This window comes from Ixodes scapularis, unplaced genomic scaffold (assembly GCF_016920785.2).
Source record: "Ixodes scapularis isolate PalLabHiFi unplaced genomic scaffold, ASM1692078v2 PGA_scaffold6__148_contigs__length_123643588, whole genome shotgun sequence".
In the NCBI taxonomy this organism is placed as follows: domain Eukaryota; kingdom Metazoa; phylum Arthropoda; class Arachnida; order Ixodida; family Ixodidae; genus Ixodes; species Ixodes scapularis.
In genome coordinates this window covers 78,066,547-78,084,929 of record NW_024609881.1, presented here as the reverse complement: position 1 = coordinate 78,084,929, position 18,383 = coordinate 78,066,547, and the positions used below count along the sequence as shown (strand labels likewise).

At 45.2% G+C, this 18,383-nt stretch overlaps 1 protein-coding gene across 4 annotated transcripts in view; it reads left to right on the top strand.

Annotated features, from left to right (window-relative positions):
* The window catches only part of LOC8034179 (importin subunit alpha-3), a 57,245-nt gene that overhangs the window by 9,945 nt on the left and 28,917 nt on the right, over window positions 1-18,383 (top strand). For 2 of the 4 annotated variants that reach the window (XM_042294691.1, XM_042294690.1), the window contains exons 3-10: window positions 1,146-1,796; window positions 2,625-2,664; window positions 3,952-4,117; window positions 6,025-6,120; window positions 6,200-6,285; window positions 13,578-13,664; window positions 13,754-13,977; window positions 17,979-18,110. In XM_042294691.1, coding sequence (XP_042150625.1) covers window positions 1,146-1,796; window positions 2,625-2,664; window positions 3,952-4,117; window positions 6,025-6,120; window positions 6,200-6,285; window positions 13,578-13,664; window positions 13,754-13,977; window positions 17,979-18,110 — 1,482 coding nt within the window. The remainder of the gene's footprint in view (window positions 1-1,145; window positions 1,797-2,624; window positions 2,665-3,951; window positions 4,118-6,024; window positions 6,121-6,199; window positions 6,286-13,577; window positions 13,665-13,753; window positions 13,978-17,978; window positions 18,111-18,383) is intronic. The other 2 variants (XM_040209181.3, XM_040209180.3) reach the window with 1 other exon arrangement.

Sequence of the window (18,383 nt, the reverse complement as noted above, 5' to 3'; positions counted from 1 at the left end):
TCATCTTTGGTTTGGACAATTGTGGTTTGGACTAGACCAGACCTTTCTTGTGTGGTCGCGGCACTGTTCCCCCTAAACGTAAAATGGAGGTTCAGCGACAACACCGTTTGCGCGAAACCGCAGACGTCTGAGGGGAAAGATTGGCTCTTCGAAGACAGCAGTTGGTGACGATCGAGGAAAACTCTGGTAGCTGCGTCCGAGACCGGCAATGCCTGAGAGAACTGACTGGTTATCCAAAAAACAACTGTATGCGAACCTTTGCGAGGTTGGCATTCCCATTCATCGCTGAGTCGGAACCTCTGCGCAAAATGCTTACGCATTTTGTCGAGAATCAGCGGAGCGACAGCAGTGACTTCGGCATCATTTTTTTAGCTCTCAATTTAGACAAAGCTTTTTGTACTGCAACATGGGGCTAAACTTGCCACATTTTACTCCTATTATTTTATTATTATTAAAACACATCTTTGCTTTAAGAAGTACACAACAAGCAAACGAATCCCCCTGAGCACGGCGCGTGATGGGCTGCTCTATTACAGTGCTATTGATTGCGCTGTTGGCTATGCTGTGCCTCCCCCGCTAGGATTAGTATATTTTAATAACTTCATGCATCTCAGATTTTGTTTGCCAGTTTCATCAACTTTTAGGCAGAGTTCAATAAAAATATGTTGGCATGTGGTCCTTTTAGGCAATACTAAAAAGAACTGCATTGTTTTCTTAATATTGAAAATAAACCGGAGTTGCTCTCTAAGGGCACATCAACATTAGAAACTTTATAAAAACAAAATGCCAGTAGTAACACAACTCCTCTCGATTGCCAGTAATCTAGAAGCTATGTATTAGTGTCCAACTTCTAGCAATTTATTTCACGGGAGTTCCTCTACTAAATTTTTCGCCTGATATGATTTCAGATTTGCATTTCTGGATACCATTGTAAAGTTATGCATGCTTAGAAAAGCACCTTCAGTTTATTCAAGGTACTAATTTCTAGAGAACTGGAATTATGCAGAGAGCCTAGCCAAAGCATAAGGCTTAAGAGTACGTCAAGATTTGGTTCAAGCATGCCGAAATGACACATACTTTCTTAGCACAACTTTAATTAACAAACTCATGTTCTACATGTTTTCCTTTTTTTTTTTCTTGCCAAGGTGGCCTGCTGGAACAAGCCCAATGGATGCAGCTTTGTGGGTCCCTTTCACAGTCTGCTGAAACACTACACCGAGTGCACCTTCCACGTCGTGTCTTGCCCCAGGTGCTCCATGTCCATGCCAAGGAGCGAGATTGTGGGGCACTGCAGACGCGGTTGCCGCGTGCCCACCGCTTCACTCGTAGCGGACACAGACCGCGCTAACCAGGGTTACGACCGTATCGAGCAGACGAGCAATGAAATCAAGGATGCATTGGGCAAGCTTTCTGACGACTTGTCCTGTCTGCACACCAGCCTCAACCATTGCCGGGAAGACATTAGGGAAGCTGAAAGGAGGTCCAAAGACCAGCTGGAAGCTCAGTCTGCGACACTTCTTGAACACTTCTCCAGGTTGCAAGCCAAAGGTCCTGCTCTTGTAGAGGCCAGACTGAGCGAAGCTGCTGGCTACTCCGACAAAGTGGAGAAGGGGTGCCAGGCTGGGCACTCGAGAGCATGTGTCGAATGCCCGCCGAACGCCTCAGGGAGCTCGCGGCAACAGGTGCCTCCTGATGTCCAAGGAAAGGAATTCTGCTGGAACCTTAAGGGATCCACAGCTCTGGGAAACAAAGTAGAGAACAATCGGACGGTGAAACCTAAAAGACCCCGACCTGACGTGAGTGGATACAACATATTCATTGTATGCTATCTTACCGATTTGGAATACGAGCTACAAATCTATCCTGAAGCCTACGATTCAGGCTTTGAATGGCCGTTCAGCAAGACTGTCAAGGCAAAAATCATTTACGACATGGAGGAAAAAAAAAAAAAGTTGCTTTTTAAGGCATGAGATGCGGGCCATAGTAACGACAACCATACGCTCCAGTGCCAGAGGCCAGAAAAAAATTCCCAACGAGAGTTGTCTATGCTTTTCGTACTAAGCCTGGGTTTGTCGAAGATGACCCCGTGCACCTGTTCTTTGAGGTTAGGTAATAGACGGATCTCACCAGCCAGTTTCGTTGCGCCACCACTGCCGGCATGCATCGGGCGAACTGCAGTCTTTCTGCATGCGCGACAACCCTGCTGCGGGTCTACGCGAGCAGTGCACGAGACAGCACGAGCTGTTTCGTACACTGCTGCCTGCCTCCGGTTAACTGTGTCACGCTTGCGTGGAACACTTCATGAGACCTGCCTATTGTGAGCTCGCTTCTCTTACAAACAATATATTAAAAATAAAACAGAAAGACTACAAAACTAAGAGTTTCCTTTTTACCTCTTCTTGAAAATTGCTCTGGCTCCTTCACGGTACAGTTTAAAGATGGGAAAATTACTTCTTAAAATAATTCAATTATGTCACTAATTACTTTCCTCAAAAGTATGGCAATATAATTTTACATTACAAATGACCTTAGAATGAAAGTAATTACATTAGAATTGCTTCTGAAAAGTAATAAAATTATTTTAGAATTACTTTTCATTTTAGTTACTGTTTTTCACAATTCAGATCTCCTTTATTGCGCCGCTACAGCCACATGCACCTCAAAGTGAGCATCCAAAACATTTTCTCGTTTGAAAGATGAAGTGATGATGGAAGAGTTAAAATAATGAACAGCTTCTTTAGGTATCACTGAAAACAGTCAGCTCTTTGGTTTTGCTGTTCATTCAATGGTGAAGTGGGTCAGTTAGTGGCTGACAAGATTCCGTCCCCCTGATTATCGAGCAGTCTTCCATTTCGGTTGGTCGGGCCGTGCTGCCCGTTTTCACATGAAGTCGTAACGACTGTGGTTAGGTTTGATAAGCTGCTTCTTGTCACCTTGTGTAGCCTGCGGCAAACAGGATCTATTGTTCCTGAACCCGTTTTGCATGGGGCTGATGAAATGCCCGAAACTTCTTCCTTTTGACTTGGATGCAGTCTTAATTACCTTTTCTCCCAAGACCAAAAGGGGGCAAAGGGGCCATAGATAATGCGTCTACCCTTTTCCTTTCGGGAGTCTATGCATTCTCTGACATTCTTCTTAAAGGGATACTGAACCGAAATTTGGATTTCGCGAAGTAAGGCTGCAGAAGTGTTGAACCGGACGCTACGAACTCGAAAAACATCACTCGTAAATCAATATCTCGCACGGATGGCCATACTTTTGGAAAAGAAGGACGCGACCAAGCGAGTTCTTTGACGTAACTGTCCTCCGGGAGAATGTGAGAATGAAGAGAAGTGGCCTCGCTTCTCTCCTCGCTTCGGTTCATTAGCTTGACGGGACGTAGCGAGGAGGAGAGAGAATGGGAATCGTGACGTGCCTTGTCTCGTTGGCCTCGTCGGCCGGGTTCGATCGCGCACTTCTTTCCCGAAAAATACGGCGATCCGTTAGATATATCGCCGTATGAGTGATATTTTTTGGTTTTACAGCTTCCCGCCTATCCGCCCGGCCTTGTTTAGTGAGCTCGAAATTTTGGTTCAGTATCCCTTTAAGCAGTTCTGCTCTGAAACACAAGAGCACAGGCTGTTGTGAAAGGGTGCCAGATGTTTTCTTTTGGCATGTTTAGGTAGTATGAGGTGACATGATTTAGCTTCTACACAAGCCCTTTTATGCTCATTGTAAAACAGACTCAGAAGTTGAAGATACAAAAGAAATTCGGGTCAAACATACTCGGTGCAGCACTCATCTTTGAACCAGCACATCTCTTGTGAAGTGCTGCTGTATGACTGAAACATGAATTCTACCTTTTAAGGTTGTAAGGTGACAATTTCATTAGCAAGCTGGTATCTTTTTTTTTGTTGTTAGAATCGAAAATGGCGAGTGCCTTTCCACAGAGTTACATACTTCTCCGCCCAGCTCAATTCGCATTGGAAATCGAGCAACATGTCCCCAAGTGCAACGTGTCCCAGGTGGACTGGATGTGCGAGGAGGCCAGCCACTCTGACGGGGACCTCCAGGCCATGGTGCACGACGCCAGCAGCGACGACCCCAACCTGCAGCTGAGCGCTCTAAAGTCATTCAGGTAAGCAGTTCGGCACACTCGCTGGGTCTTTTTTTGTTCATCGTCGGAGCACGGGACCCACTGGGCAGGCTAGGTGGGATAGCAGGCATTGAGAAGCTTGTCGGTGTGCCAAAAAGATTTGGCACAAACATATGAGGGATCTCTCTAGGCTCAGCAAGCAGCCAGAGTGCGGTAGCTAATATCCGCTCCCAACGCCTCCAGGTAAGGAGGCCGCGTTGAATTTTCGGCATCGCCTGAGGAAGAATTTGCGGCTCAAAATTCGGCTTCTTTCCGCCCGAAAACTACCGATCGAGAACTGGCCGGTTTGAGTCGTGCTCACTCTCTTCTCCGTGGTCACGGGCTGTTTTCTAAGGTTTAGACGCGACCACCAAATTTAATCGAAGTCGTGGGTCATTGAAGGCACGCAGTCAATACTAAAAATAGAAAAAAAATATGAAACCCATTTTTTGTGGCTTCCAAAAAGCTGCAAATATGTTGATTGAAAAAGAAGGTTGCACAGACAACTGGAAGCATTCTGTGCGTTAACTGCGTAATTCTCACCACGGCGTCGTTTCAAGTTTCGTGGGACTCGTGGGTGGCAGCGGACGACGGGCGTGGGACCTCTACCTCAGAACTGTTGTTCACGGTACCGGCAAATTCTGTCTTCCTTCGAAAGAGAAATTTTGGACCGATCAAAAGAATTGATTTCATCCCGCACGACATGCCCGACCAGCAAGCCAATTGCACGAAGACGTCGCCGAGCCGTTGTCCCTTCTCGTGACTGAAGACATCACTCACTCAAACGTCAAGCACAAAGTATGTACATCGAGTTGAATACGCACGTGTACGGTTTCTTTATTAGGTGCGAATGTGGCCAATGCGTGGTGCTGCCCGACTTAATGCCAGGAGTGCATGTACTGGAGGGAAATCGGCAGCAAACTTTCCGACATACAGTCGACCGGATGCATTACTACAAACAAGAGAGTTCCTTCAGTAGCTCAGTGGAAAGACGTCCCGCTTTACACAACGGGCACGAATTCAATCCCTAGTGTGGGCATACCATTTCTTTTTTCAAACATTTTGCGATGTTTACATTTTTTTTTTACATTTATCACTGAAAAGAACGATTGTAGTGGACGATATGTCGCTGAGCTAAATTGTATGGGATTCCATTGTTGACGCCTCTGCCGCACAATGCCACTTTCAGATGTGAGGCAGCTCTTCACGCAACATCTTGGGAGTATTCTTTTCAGAGCCGATCACGGGAATTCCCCACGGGCACTCACTACCGATTGCCAGCACTTAAATGTACAAAACAACTCGTCTTGAAGTGCAGAACAGCGAGCGGAACAAACATAACTGCAAAGGAATCGCCATGGCAAGTAAATCCCGCAACGCATTTCGTCTGCTGCACCCAGAAGAGAAAAAAAAAAATTGCACGGTCAGGGGTAGTTACGTGACTTCTGCCACTCACTCTCTTGTCTCCACTTCTCCGTGCGGTGTGGGGGTTTCGGTTTCAGTTTCGAGCAGTTGCATTTTTGACTTTATTAAAAAAAAAATATGTGACTCTGTATATCAAAATATTAATTGGGTAGTAGAGTATTCCAACACCATTATAAACCGCCTAACAAAAAAAAAAAAAAAAATTTGGGGTGTGTCGGTGTCCCTTTAACGAGGTGCTTGTGTTGGTGCTATTCAGCATATGCGAGGGGATTGGAAGTATTAAAAGTATATTCAACAAATCACTCGCCAACTTGTCCTTTAGCTAACTGCCTGGAGAGCAGTGCTATAGTGGGGATTGTTTGTCTTTTAATTTGACTGGAAATTTGCGGGGATGCAAACACGCAATGCGCCTCCTTTCGGCGCTTTCATACAAAGGGTCTATAGTTCCAGGTGGTCTCACAACTTGGCTCTCTCCTGTCCTTCAGGAGGCTTCTTTGGAATGACTTTGCCCCTCCCATTGACGACATCATCCACTCGGGGATCCTGCTCGTCCTGGTGCGGGCCCTGTGTCGGCACGACAAGTGAGTGCCCACGCCCCGGAAATCGCCTGATGCGTTAATTTCTGGCGTTTGGCTCATTGTCTAACGTGTGCGTTTACAGCCCCTCTTTGCAGCACGAAGCGGCACACATAATCAGGAAGATTGCAGAGGGCACATCGCAACAGAGAGAGGCAGTTGTAAAAGCAGGTAGGTGTCGCTTTTTTCCCTCCTCTTGGTGCCCTTGGACTTGTGGACATCTGTAGATGCGTAGAAGGTTGCAGAAGCTCCGCCTCCGGCGCATGCTCGATGCCCTATTTGTACCCTGGAGGAGCATAGACAGCATTCTTAACCTGTCATCAACTGTAGTTGTACGATTTTTGAAAAGGGGTCCTTACTGGAGTTTTTCAACCGTTGTTAATGAGAAATAAAAATTCAAACTTTTGGGGGTTTTGAATATTTCAATTTTGTTACTTGGATTCTGTAGCAGTCCGTTTTTGTTTTTTTTTTGTTTGCTGCCAGCTGTTGGAGAGAGTTTTGCATTAAAGGGGTACTCCGGCACTTTCTTCATAGTCCCCAATTTGTTTGGAAATTTGCTAAACCTACCAACAAACATAACTGAAATAGTAACCTACATATTGGGCCAAAAAATTTTTTTTTTTTCTGTAAAGTTATTGAATTTGCAATTTTGATCCTCACCATGTTTTTCAAGGTCTCTACTGGCAACAATGAAAAAGTGACGTCAGCGGAAGGCAGGGTTTCACTCTTTGGACTGTAGACTTTGTTCCCAGTTGATTCCAAGCAGTTTCATGGTGTGAAATGAATGCTTTGGAAGCTCGCTTCAGCACCCGCGCAACAGCACAAGACAAATGCTCGGCATAGTCCATTTTGTAGACTGCCCACTTGACCTGCAAGCCTGCCTTCCCCTGACATTACACCTCGGGTGTAGTATTTGAATGTTGGCTTTGGCATCATTTTTACTTGCTGTTTTCACAATAACTGTTCTGAATTTCGCGATACTAAATAGTGTACCGGAAAGAGTAAAGGCCGGTGATCCCAAAAATTTTTCTAGTTGTGGTAGCTCAAAAAATTGTTTTTGAGATCGTCTGTTCTTGGTGATAACTTATCTTACGAGCTCCTAGCATCCCAGAAATTACAAAAATTATGCTTGTGCGACGTCTATTTCCCTACTAAAAATGTGATAGAAGTTCATGCCATGCCCCGTTCTGAGCGGAAAAATCTGAAGCACAGAATCCAGCGGAAGCGCTGGCGGTGTGACGACGGGTGCGGGTCGGCCAGTCGCAAGCCACCTGTTTCGGTAAAGCGGCTTGCGTTTGGCTGACGTGCGCCCACTGTCACACCGCTGGCGCTTCCACTGAATTCTGTGCTCCAGATTTTTCCGCTCAGAAATGGGCATGGCTCAAACTTCTATCTCATTTTTTGGAGGGATGTACGAATACTCTAATATACAAATTCAAATCGAATAGCAAATTCCCAAATAATTTGATTTGCGAATCAAACTCCTAGTATTCGGTCACTCGAATATTCAATATATTCGGCCAAAGACGCACAGTTGGCGCGGAGCTGACAAAAGAGCAGTTCTTTCTCCCGATGTTAGCGCCGTGATGTTCGACAGACCATGCGAGAAACACCTCTTGGTGCTACCATTCCACAAAAATATAATGCACAGGTTAAAAAAAAGAAGTAACGGACGCTACAAATTTTATAGCACGCAGATGTACTCATGATCGTGATGCAGTCAAACCTTTAATCACAACCGAAACATCCCAGTTGCGCCGCTTCCAGAGAGGAATTGTTGGGAGGCCGGAATTCCGCGCCAGGGCTAATTCTTTTCACGAGTAAAGCCCCTCATTTCAAACTGAAGCGCCGATGTAGAACACACTTTACACACTCACAGGAATTGCCGACTACAAGGTCACCAAAAGAAAACCACGTTAACCACACCGATGAAACCAGCCAACTTGTCGTCATCATTCTTTCGGAACCGCTAGCCGCAAATTCTGGTTCGAAACGGAACGGAAAAAGAGTGTGCCTAGATTTGAAAGGGTTTTCAACCGTTCGATAGCCACGTTTGAAATACAAACTGCGAGTAGGTGATGAAAAGACGGGTGCGTCGATTGGGCAGGTGTTGTCGCTCTTCCGTTTGCTCGCCTTTTTTCCACGCAACAACGTAATATACATGTACACTTCCGACCAATCTGTGCAGGAGCCGTCTCCGTGGTTTCAGTTTTGCTTGCTCCCTCTTTGAAATCTAGGCTCTCTAAAACAGAATAGATGGATGGAGGAATAGATGCATAGCGGCAGTTGGACGGTGACTTGCGCCACCTAACCACATGTTTTTTCTTACTACAGATTATATATCGTATTGTTTAAGCCTGTGTACTCAGATTTAACACCTATCTGTTCATTTATATAAAACCAAATCCCGGGTTCCCTTCTTCTCCTTTAAAATTGAGACCAAATATTGCAAAGTGTCCCTTTTCTGAAATGTATAAATATATATAAAAAGGACATGTCGTGGTGTTAGGTCATGCTTTTAACGAGAAAAAAAAAAAAGGCACACATGGCTGTAACTTTGGGTTTTTTGTGACGCTTGGGATAGATAGATTATGTTTGCGCCATAAAATTACATCTTTCTGGCCCAACGTCGATCAGCAGCCAATTTTTTTTCCTTTTTTCTTCAGAACGTTTATACATTTGGGCTTTTGTTCCTTACAAGATGCAAATTCACAGCACACTTAGAAAAATTCCTACAAATAAAATCACTACTCGATATTCAGCTTTTTTTTCTTAATTCAATTCGGTGTTCGATTCGATAACTGCTATTCGGTATTCGCACACTTCTAATTTTTAGTAGGGAATTAGGCTTCGCATGAGCTTAATTTTTCGATTTCTTGGATGCTAAGATCCCGCAGAATGAGTTACCGTGAAGAACAGACGATCTCAGAAACGTCTTTAGTGCACCTTTAGGGAGCAACACTGCTTCTGGAGCTCTTTTCTTTTATAGAACACGTGATCCAATTAGTTATGATACTATCTAAAGTTTTATTTGCAAAGGTTGTGGGAAGGATAAAGACAAATTGAAATACTGAAATCAGAAAATAAACATATCTCAGTTAACTGAAAGGTCTGGAATCAAAGATGAGATATCAATGAAAGCTCTAGGTTGATTTAAAAGTTTCTTATGACACTTGCATATTTTTCAGTTTCAAATTTATTAACTTTAGTTATTACCACCTTGCTAGCATGTCACTAATGAAATCTAATGCTGGTATTCCTGAACTAATGCTTCGAAGAAAAATTGCGCGTCTTTCTCCTTTTCATAAAATATATTTTTATAACCCAGCGCTCAAACAGGAACTCTTTTTACAGCCTTCATACCTTTCATCCCAGGTTGATCACCACTACAAAGTTGCAATACCTCATTGCAGCACTAACATTTTTTTTTTTTATTCGTTCTTGCCAAAAACTTGTTCAGAGTGGAACCACCTTCCCTCACACATCGCCGCGATTGAAGATGTTTCTGCTTTCGAGGCAGCCATAATTGAGTACTTTTATAACTCTGCAATTTTTTTATTATACTTTTTCTTTTGTTTTGTTGTTGTCTATTTTTTTGTACTGTGAAGTGATCATTGTACTTTGTAAACCCATTCTACCCACCCCCTCTGTAATGCCCGATGGGCCCTGAGGGTAATGAAATAAATAAATAAATATATAATAGGCAAGCGTCTAAAAAACCTTGATGCCATGTATAACATGTATACACTCCGTGCGGGAACTATAGGGGGCGCTTTGAAAAACGCGCGCAGCGCCGCTAGCGGAGGAGCTGGCGTTCGACAGTGAGGTGCGTTCAGCAGCCTGCGGCACCTTTTCGCATGCCAAGCTGTGGCGGCGGAAGCGCGCACGGTCGGAACTTCTGCTTTTCGAGCCGATATGTTGAGGGTGACGTTGCACGAGTGCTGGAGCAGACCTAAGGAGGGCATTTAGCTGTTCTCCACTTCTTATATATTGAGTTTTAGTCGTTATTAGGGGTAATTTCTCTAGTTGCGGCCGAAAAAGGAGTTGGAGAAATTTTCCGAAAAACAAGACGGCCGCCACCTTAATTGCTCTGAGTGGGAAATTTGTTTCGCTCGTCGCTGTAAACATAGGACTGCTGGAACGATGATATTGGAGGCGAGTGAGATGTACACTACGTTTCTGCACGAAGTGTGCCAAGTTTCATTAAGACGGCAGGTGTGAAAGTTGTTTCTAACGAATAAAGAAATAAAGCTGTACGGTATATCCAATATTGGACCCAAAATGTTGTGTTATAACGGGCTGTGCAAAGTGCAGATTTGGGCACACAGGTGCTTGGACTTGGCAGTAACATGACACAGCACTTAATATACAAAAAAAAAAAAAAAAAAAAAAAAAAAAAAAGGTGGCACAGGGAAATTAGGTGAAAATTTGGTTTGGGCGGTGTAGCTCAATGGGAACCGGTTTTGACCATGAAAAGGCTGTCAAGAGAATACCACTGGTCGGGGGAGGCGGAGACTTTAGAGGTAGGAAGGGACTAGTGGACTGTACTTCCAGTTGAAACAACTTTACGAAAGGTGGTTCCATAGCCGAGAAAACAAAGTTGTCGGCCAACACACGGTTTGGCCGCCAAGGACTTTTGCGGTCAGCTGTTGTGTAATAACCTGTTGTGCGAGGTGCTGATTTTCGGCCCACAGGTACTTTGACATGACCGTCACTTGGCACAACACTTATTATAACAAAAATAGTTGGCATAGCGAAACCAGGTGGAAATTTAGTTTGGGCGGCGTAACTAAATGGGAACTGGCTTTGACCGTCAAAGGCTGTCAGAAAATACCACTCATCGTGGCAGGTGCACACTTTACAGGTAAGAAGGGACCAGTGGACGGTACTTCCAGTTCGAACCACTTTGCGATAGGTGGCTCTAAAGCCGAGAAAAAATATTGTTGTCTACAGAACTCGGGGTGTCAGTGTTTCCACATCCAAAAGGAGGCTGATCAAGAAAGAAAGCACACCACATAAACTTCCATACTCAAACGCCGATTCTCCAGTGATTGCGAGTTTCATGGTTGTTTTCTTTAGATTTATATTTGTCACTTTTTTTACCGGTCGAATCTTTCTTCGTGAAGTACAGATTGCGTGCCATATTTATCCGGAATTATCATCGACTCGTACGATGGGGACGAAACTTCTTTGGAGGGCATTCCTCCAACGAAATTGGCACTGCATACCCGCGAGTGTGGGATGGCATTTTAGTTCGTCCCATCGGCGCTGACATATGTAGGCGTTACTGGTACGAAAACAAACGCAGAGCGCAAAGTGGCAGTGTAGAATATGTCAGCCGTGTCGACGCAGTGGCAGACATGATCGGGACACCAAATTTCTCGCGTCGTATGGCACGGCTCCATCTTTGTCGCTGTCCCACAAAACATCTGCGAGGTGAAAAACTGTGAAACTTTGTCTCCACGAGATACGACGCATAACTATTGAAGCACTTATGACGCAGCACAGGCTGCGTCATTAAGCTGTGAACCCAGCGCAACAGCACCACTCCGACTTCAACGCGTACCAACGTACGCGGCGTGGTTTCGGTTTCGTTTTCTCTGGCGTGCTCACTGCCTACCTTCGGTACCGGCCGCGCGGCGGCGTGCCAGTCGCGTCGCACGGAGTGTATAGCAACATGAAAGTTCATCTGCTCTTTGTGCGTTTGTTTACCCTCGAGATGCGCCCATGTTTGTTTTTTTTCCCTCCGACCTCAACCAGTGATTGTGCGCGTTTGGCTACCCTGTCTTTCCGCATTTCCTGCACATTCCTGTGTTTTCTCTTTCGGTCCGACGCTCCAAAAACGCATTTTGGAACACTTGCCCGCCATGTTGCAAGGGTCGGCAACCTTCATCTGCGGCGGACCAAATCGCTGGAAAGTTGAGACAGAGCGGGCTGCGCAGAAAAAAGGAAATGGAGGGTTGGCCACAGAAATAAAAGATTAAAAAAAAAAAAAAAAACTGTCACGTGCTATAAGTTACGTGTGAACATGTTCTCTTGATTCAGGCATACGTAATGTAAGATCACTCAAACCCCCTCTCAGTATTGTCTTGAGTCTTCAGTATTGCTTGCCCAAGATGTGAACATTAACATTAAGTTTAACCGAGGGTCGTAAAACATCTTGGAGGTGCTCATCTGTGATTCGCAAGACCCACGTTTCACTTCACGGTCTTCACCTTGAAAAAGTATGTTTATATATATATATATGTGTATATATATATACACACATGCATAGATACATACATACATATATACAGGGTGTTTGTTTTATTTTAGCTGCACCAAATTTTTAAAAAAAGGAAACGTGAGATAGAGTAATTTAAGCCCTGGGGAAGTGTTAATGGCCATGGCGGCCTCTAGGAAAAAGGTGAAATTAGGTAATTTGTTAGTTAATGAACTAAAATGTTTTAACTAACTTTAATGTATTTAGAGGATTGAAGATCGACCTTAATATGGTCTAGCCGTGTCGTCAAATTTCGATAAAAAAATTCCTAGTACTGTAGGCGCTACGGGGTCGAGAAATGTCACTTTGGTACACGTGGAGCCTACATTGCAGGGAGTGTCCAACTGCTCGATTGGGGTCACGTGGTTTATGGGCCGCGTTTTGGACACGTGGGTTGTTTGCGAGCATCTCCGCTTTTCCGCCTTCTTTTCTTCGTGCCACGTGAAAACGCAGCGCATGCCACTTGCCACCAATCTCCGCCATTAAATTGCAAACGCTCCCTATTTGAGATGGACCCCCTCCTCCAATCTGGGCTCTCTACCCACACGCTTTCGAAGCTGCGAGGGGCACAAATGCGCCTGGCCGTGTGGCTTCAAACGCTGTGCAAAAGGGTCGTTCTTTGAGTCGACAACCAACGCCGTCCCTCGCCTGCTCAGTCAGTGAAGCAGCTCACCATCTCGAGATGGTGAGTTCAAACACTACCGGAGAACTGAAGTCTTTCTATATGGTTCCCTTTGGGCATAATGCTTTTGATGTCGGTTTTTTGTTGTATATTAATGTTACACCTAAAACGTTGCAGATCTCCGTAAAAATTGGCTAATAAAATCCATTCTGCATTAATAGCAAACACTCGCACGGACCCATGACCCATTTAACTACATTTTCGAATCAATATTTCAAGATGAGGGACTTATTTCATGGAATTAATTTGGGACAAGATGACCCATTTAACTACATTTTTGAATCAATCAATCTTCAAAAACAAATTTTCAAAAATATGTTTTTTTTTTATTTTTTTTTTTACTTTAAAGAGCAGTGTTTTCCCTTAAGTCCTGTTTACACGTGAACCGGAACAGTGATATACGACGCCGATATAGGACAAGGTCAGCGCTTTGTCTGCAGCGCAGCACTGTGGTACATGTTTTGAGGGGCCTTTAGTGTAGCACGCAACAAAGGGGACGTCAAATGCTCGTCTCTTCAGGTGCAGTACCCTCTCTCCTGGCCCTCATCAGGTCACCGCACCAAGACTTGTGCGGGCAAGCGCTGTGGGCCCTGGGAATTGTCCTCGGTATGTTCTCGCAGGCGTCGTCGCTCCTGCGCCGCCGACGCAGGCTCTACGGGCGGCGACCAAACAAAGGCGTCCTCGTCTCTGCCCAGAGGACAGTTCCTTCAGTTTACGTATCCGGAACTGCATGATCCAGCAGCACCTGGTGGAACACCTGCTGTCCCTGGTCGAGGTCTGCACGCCCCCGTCCTTGCTGCGCATTGTGACCTGGGTCATTGCGAAACTGTGCCGGGACACGGACCCGCTCCCTCCCCTGGACACGATCAAGGAGATCCTGCCCTCCCTCTGCCTCGTCATCCACCACACCGACAAACGGGTGAGGCAGCCCGCCGCTTCTTTCCTTGTGTCGGAGAGAGTTTGAGTGAGGGGTGAGAGAGAGGATGGGAGAACTTCCATTCAGTTCGGTAAGCTTGCAGTGTGGAGATTGGTCAGAGACAGTGCCAGAGTGGTTGACTGGGCGGCCGGTTGGTTCATCGTGAAGTTTAGAAAGATGCGTTGAAAAAAACAACAACAAGGAGGTTGAGCAACACGGTTAAGTTTAGAAGAGATGCCGTAAAAAATCCCCGGGAGGTTGAGCAACACGAGGCACTTTATTGTCTTTAAAGGAACGTGCGCCTGGGGAAAACATATTTTTATTATTTGCAATATTAAAATTAAATTTTTTGTTTATAGTGCCGAATCTTTTCTTCATAAATCTGGTGTTAGATTTGATATAGCATGTTTCTTAAAGTTTGCAATGCAACGTACATGCAGAAGAAACCATGCTCTTGTGCAGACATGAGGCATGGCAACACACTTAAAAAAGCCTAGTAAAACAAACTAGTTCACTTTTTTTAAATCACCGAGTGAAATGAACAACAAAAATAATGTGCGCGACACTTCTTTCATTTTAAAAATAATTAATAATAAAATAATAGCAAAAATGTCATTTCGAGGGGCTAACAAGTTTCTTAAATTTTTCCATAGATATAAAAAAAAATATATATATTACCGTTTTGACCAAAGCTAGATAGTTGCATTATACATATTCTAAAGTATATGCATGCCAAATTTGGTTGTGATAGGACAGTATTAAGAACAGACATTCATGTGCACAAACTGTGAAGATGCTGCCAAAAATTCCACAGAGAAAAATGCGTCTGAATGTTCCCATACATACCCTTTTGCATTGCGTAAAATAGTACTTCGTTAAGAAATTTCCTTTAAAAGTTATAACTACAGAAGACTGCAATAGAGAGGAGATACTTGTCAACGTAAATGTGATGGGCGACATCGCAACTTGTAAAACCACGCAAAGAAAAATGGCTCAAATTCATGCCGTTCTGGCTTGCCCGAAGGTTTTCAAATGTGTATTTGACTAATTTCACGATCATAACCTTCACTTATTATTTTTATAGATCCAGTGAAAAAGTTTCAACAATAATAAAACATAAAACCGAAAATCAATTTTTTGGCAAAGTATTGCAGTATTTTTACTCGCATCTTCCTTTAAAGGACAACTATGACCGAAAACTAAACCAAAATAAATGACTGGTATTGCATTAGTGGCACGAAATAGGATCACAGCTGAAATATTACGTCAAATTGAAGCCGCATACTCCTCTAAAACCCATTTTAAAGATGCGACCAGCTAATCTTTAGTGGGCGGCAAACGGGTTAGCATTTAGTCAAGGAACACTGGCGCAGCACCCTTGTGACGTCACGTTGCCGCCGCACGACTGATGATCAGTGTTGGATTCCCTCTGGCAGATAGTTTCGGTTTTGCTGTAGATGCCCGAGAGAAAGCTTTGAGCCATGGTATTTATAAAACTGCACACAATATCAAAAAAAGAATAAAAAATGATACCTTCTAATTTGCTGTCTTCGCTAAAACAGTCGTAATCCCAAATTAAAGAATATTGACTGGAATCACCCTTTAAAGGGCAACTCCGCTCAATTCCAAAAATTTCGGGATAATGAGCGATTTCACAATAAAAAGCCGTAAAAAAAATAAGACGTTTACAATTTTCTGTAATGCCGAATTAGAGCACGGCTCTCGAGGAGGAGGGTAGGGTATATTCCCCTCTGTACCCTCCCCTTCTCTCCTGCTCTCCTCCCATTTAGCGAGAAAAGTTCCTCGCTATTTTTCTGCTAAATTTAGCGGGAAAATTTTTCCACTGAATCTATGTGACGTCACGTGTGACGTCACACATGCCACACGCTTATACTCATAATGCGACACGCGGTTACGCCGATGCCGGCGGGGAAATTTCACCCTCGTGACGTCACACGCCATACTCATAACGCAGTGCGCAGTTATGCCGGCGCTGTTGGCGCCGCCGCCGCTTGAGCTGGAAACGGGTGTCTAAGAGCTGCACTCTAAAAAGTTATGAGCAATTCCACTCTGTTAAGGTGGATGACCAGCGAAACTGTTTAGCAGACGAGACAGACCCGCCCTGAGGAGCCGGAGGAAACTAGACACGTGCGACGGGACCGCCACCCCGGGAGAGTGGCAGGAAAGGAAACTTAATTAAATACTTGAGCGTGTTGGTGATCTACTTTGACTTAAAACGAAAGAAACACACAAGAGGACGAAACAGACGACACAGGAGGACGAAACAGACAGTCGTCTGTTTCGTCCTCTTGTGTGTTTCTTTCGTTTTAAGTCAAAAGGAAACTAGGCACGCAAGCCCATGGAACAACGACAAAGATAGGGCGGTGCGAGCGTAGACATGGCCGACGCTGGTCGCACAGCAGCAAATCTTTGAGAAACCTTTATCATCTACCTGAGAGTCTACTGATATTGAAAAGGGTGCCTACTGATAACTAATCTACTGAATAGACCTATTGCTGAATTTCCCAAGCATCAAGGAGAATGCAGGGAATGGTGCTCCACGCTCTGCACGTGCCGGTGTCTGCAGCAGGAACTGTTCTAAATCAAAAGCCTAAAACAAATGGCATCTTGCATGTGCATTCTTCAACGCTTTATTTTGGTTATTTACTTTGAATCTTCTATACGGGGAAGGCGTGTGCGTGCTGTGCGTGGGGGGGTACGAGCGTAGAGTTTTTAGTCGCTGCACACGAAAGATCCACGAAACCCTAGCTGTAAACAGCTTCGCTGTAAAAAGCACTACGTCATTTGCTTCGTGAGAATTTGGATATAGTTAAATCTTACTTTAAACATGAGCAGAAATCAAAACCGATACTTTGGCTCCGTCTAGCAACGTTGGCCTCGGGTTGCCAAAGACATCGCTATCACATGGTAAGGGATGTCACGCGATCCTCTATGCAACGATGGGCGTAATTAGGGCGGGCATGTGCCAGGCGCAAGTGTCGTCTGCACCGCACTCTTGACCACATTTTGGTGTCTACAACATTCGATGATGTCTGCATAACCGTGGAATCAGTCTGCGTGTAGTGTGAACAAATCTTCAAGAGACAATAATCGCAAATGGTGAGATGACGACGGCAGTTTCGGCGGGACGGCTCCCAAGAAGCGCGCTGCGCAAGCGCGTTATGCCAATCACATGGACACTGCTGAGCGCCGAGAGGAAACGTTGCTGACATCACCCATTAGGCTTGCCCGGAGAAGTCAAAACAAGCAAAAAGGGGCAATGGTGATGACATTGAGCTAAACGTTGGCTATGCCAACGCCGTAGCCTTGACTGCGCTGTTGGCTGCGCCTCAATTCACCCACTAGAATTGGCTGATTTCGGCAACCTGGCACGTCGCAAAGTTTGCCAGACCATTTAAGAAACATTTAGACACAACTAAAGAGTAACATTTGACGCGTGGTCTTCCTAGGTAATAATAAAGAAGACTGCATCGTTTTTTAAAAACAAGGATGAAGTGGAGTTGCCCTTTGAAGGCAATAGCTTTATATGAAACCCCTCCATGGGACCTTGTTCAGTCTTGTCTGGGGAACCACAGTGCACTACTTACCCTTGCGTCAGCATGATGCCAGACTTGTTTGCAAGACGTGTAATTCCAAGATGCTTTGCATAAATTTGAGCTCCGTAATTTGTTTTTGTCCGTATCAACCACCGACTTGGTGTGTTGTTGCCTAAACTTCTCTTTTTGAGACAGTGTTTTCTGTTGAGTGTGAGCCTTGGGTGCTTGAGTTCAGACAAGACAATGAGTTTCCACAAGCTTACGTTTCACTACTTTCTGACACCTGTCACGGGGGCGGACTTTTTTCTTTCCGGGAGAAACAGGACATTTCCCTTTGTATACTCCGCCGTCTAATGCTCGTCAACCGCCGACGGCCCGGCCTTTTAGCTCTTCCCTCGACGACTAATTTTGCGACGCACTCCGAGTTTGACTTGTGTGTTTTTACAGATCCTGCAGGAAACGGCGTGTGCGCTGAAGTACATTGCCTACGGCGATGACGACCGGATCCAGTGCATCATTGACTCCGGGGTGGTCCCACACTTGGTGTCCCTGCTCAGTCACAAGGAGGTCGAGGTGCTGGTAAGGCTCCCACCCAGTCCTCCACTCTCCCGGTTCTCTGCGCGTCACCCCGACCTTAGCGGTCTCGGCCACGTAAAGGCACGCATCGTGCCGGCCTGCAGGTGCCTGCGTCGTGGGGTCAAAATTTCCGCCTAAACGCTCGCGATCCGACGAAGGCCGCAGTGTCCGCTCCGTTTTGTCTTGCGACGGACCACGGCGGATGCCATGAGCGATCCCAGCCGACCCTGTGTTGCAAAGGTGTCGCGCGACTGCGTGCCTCGCACGTCACCGTGC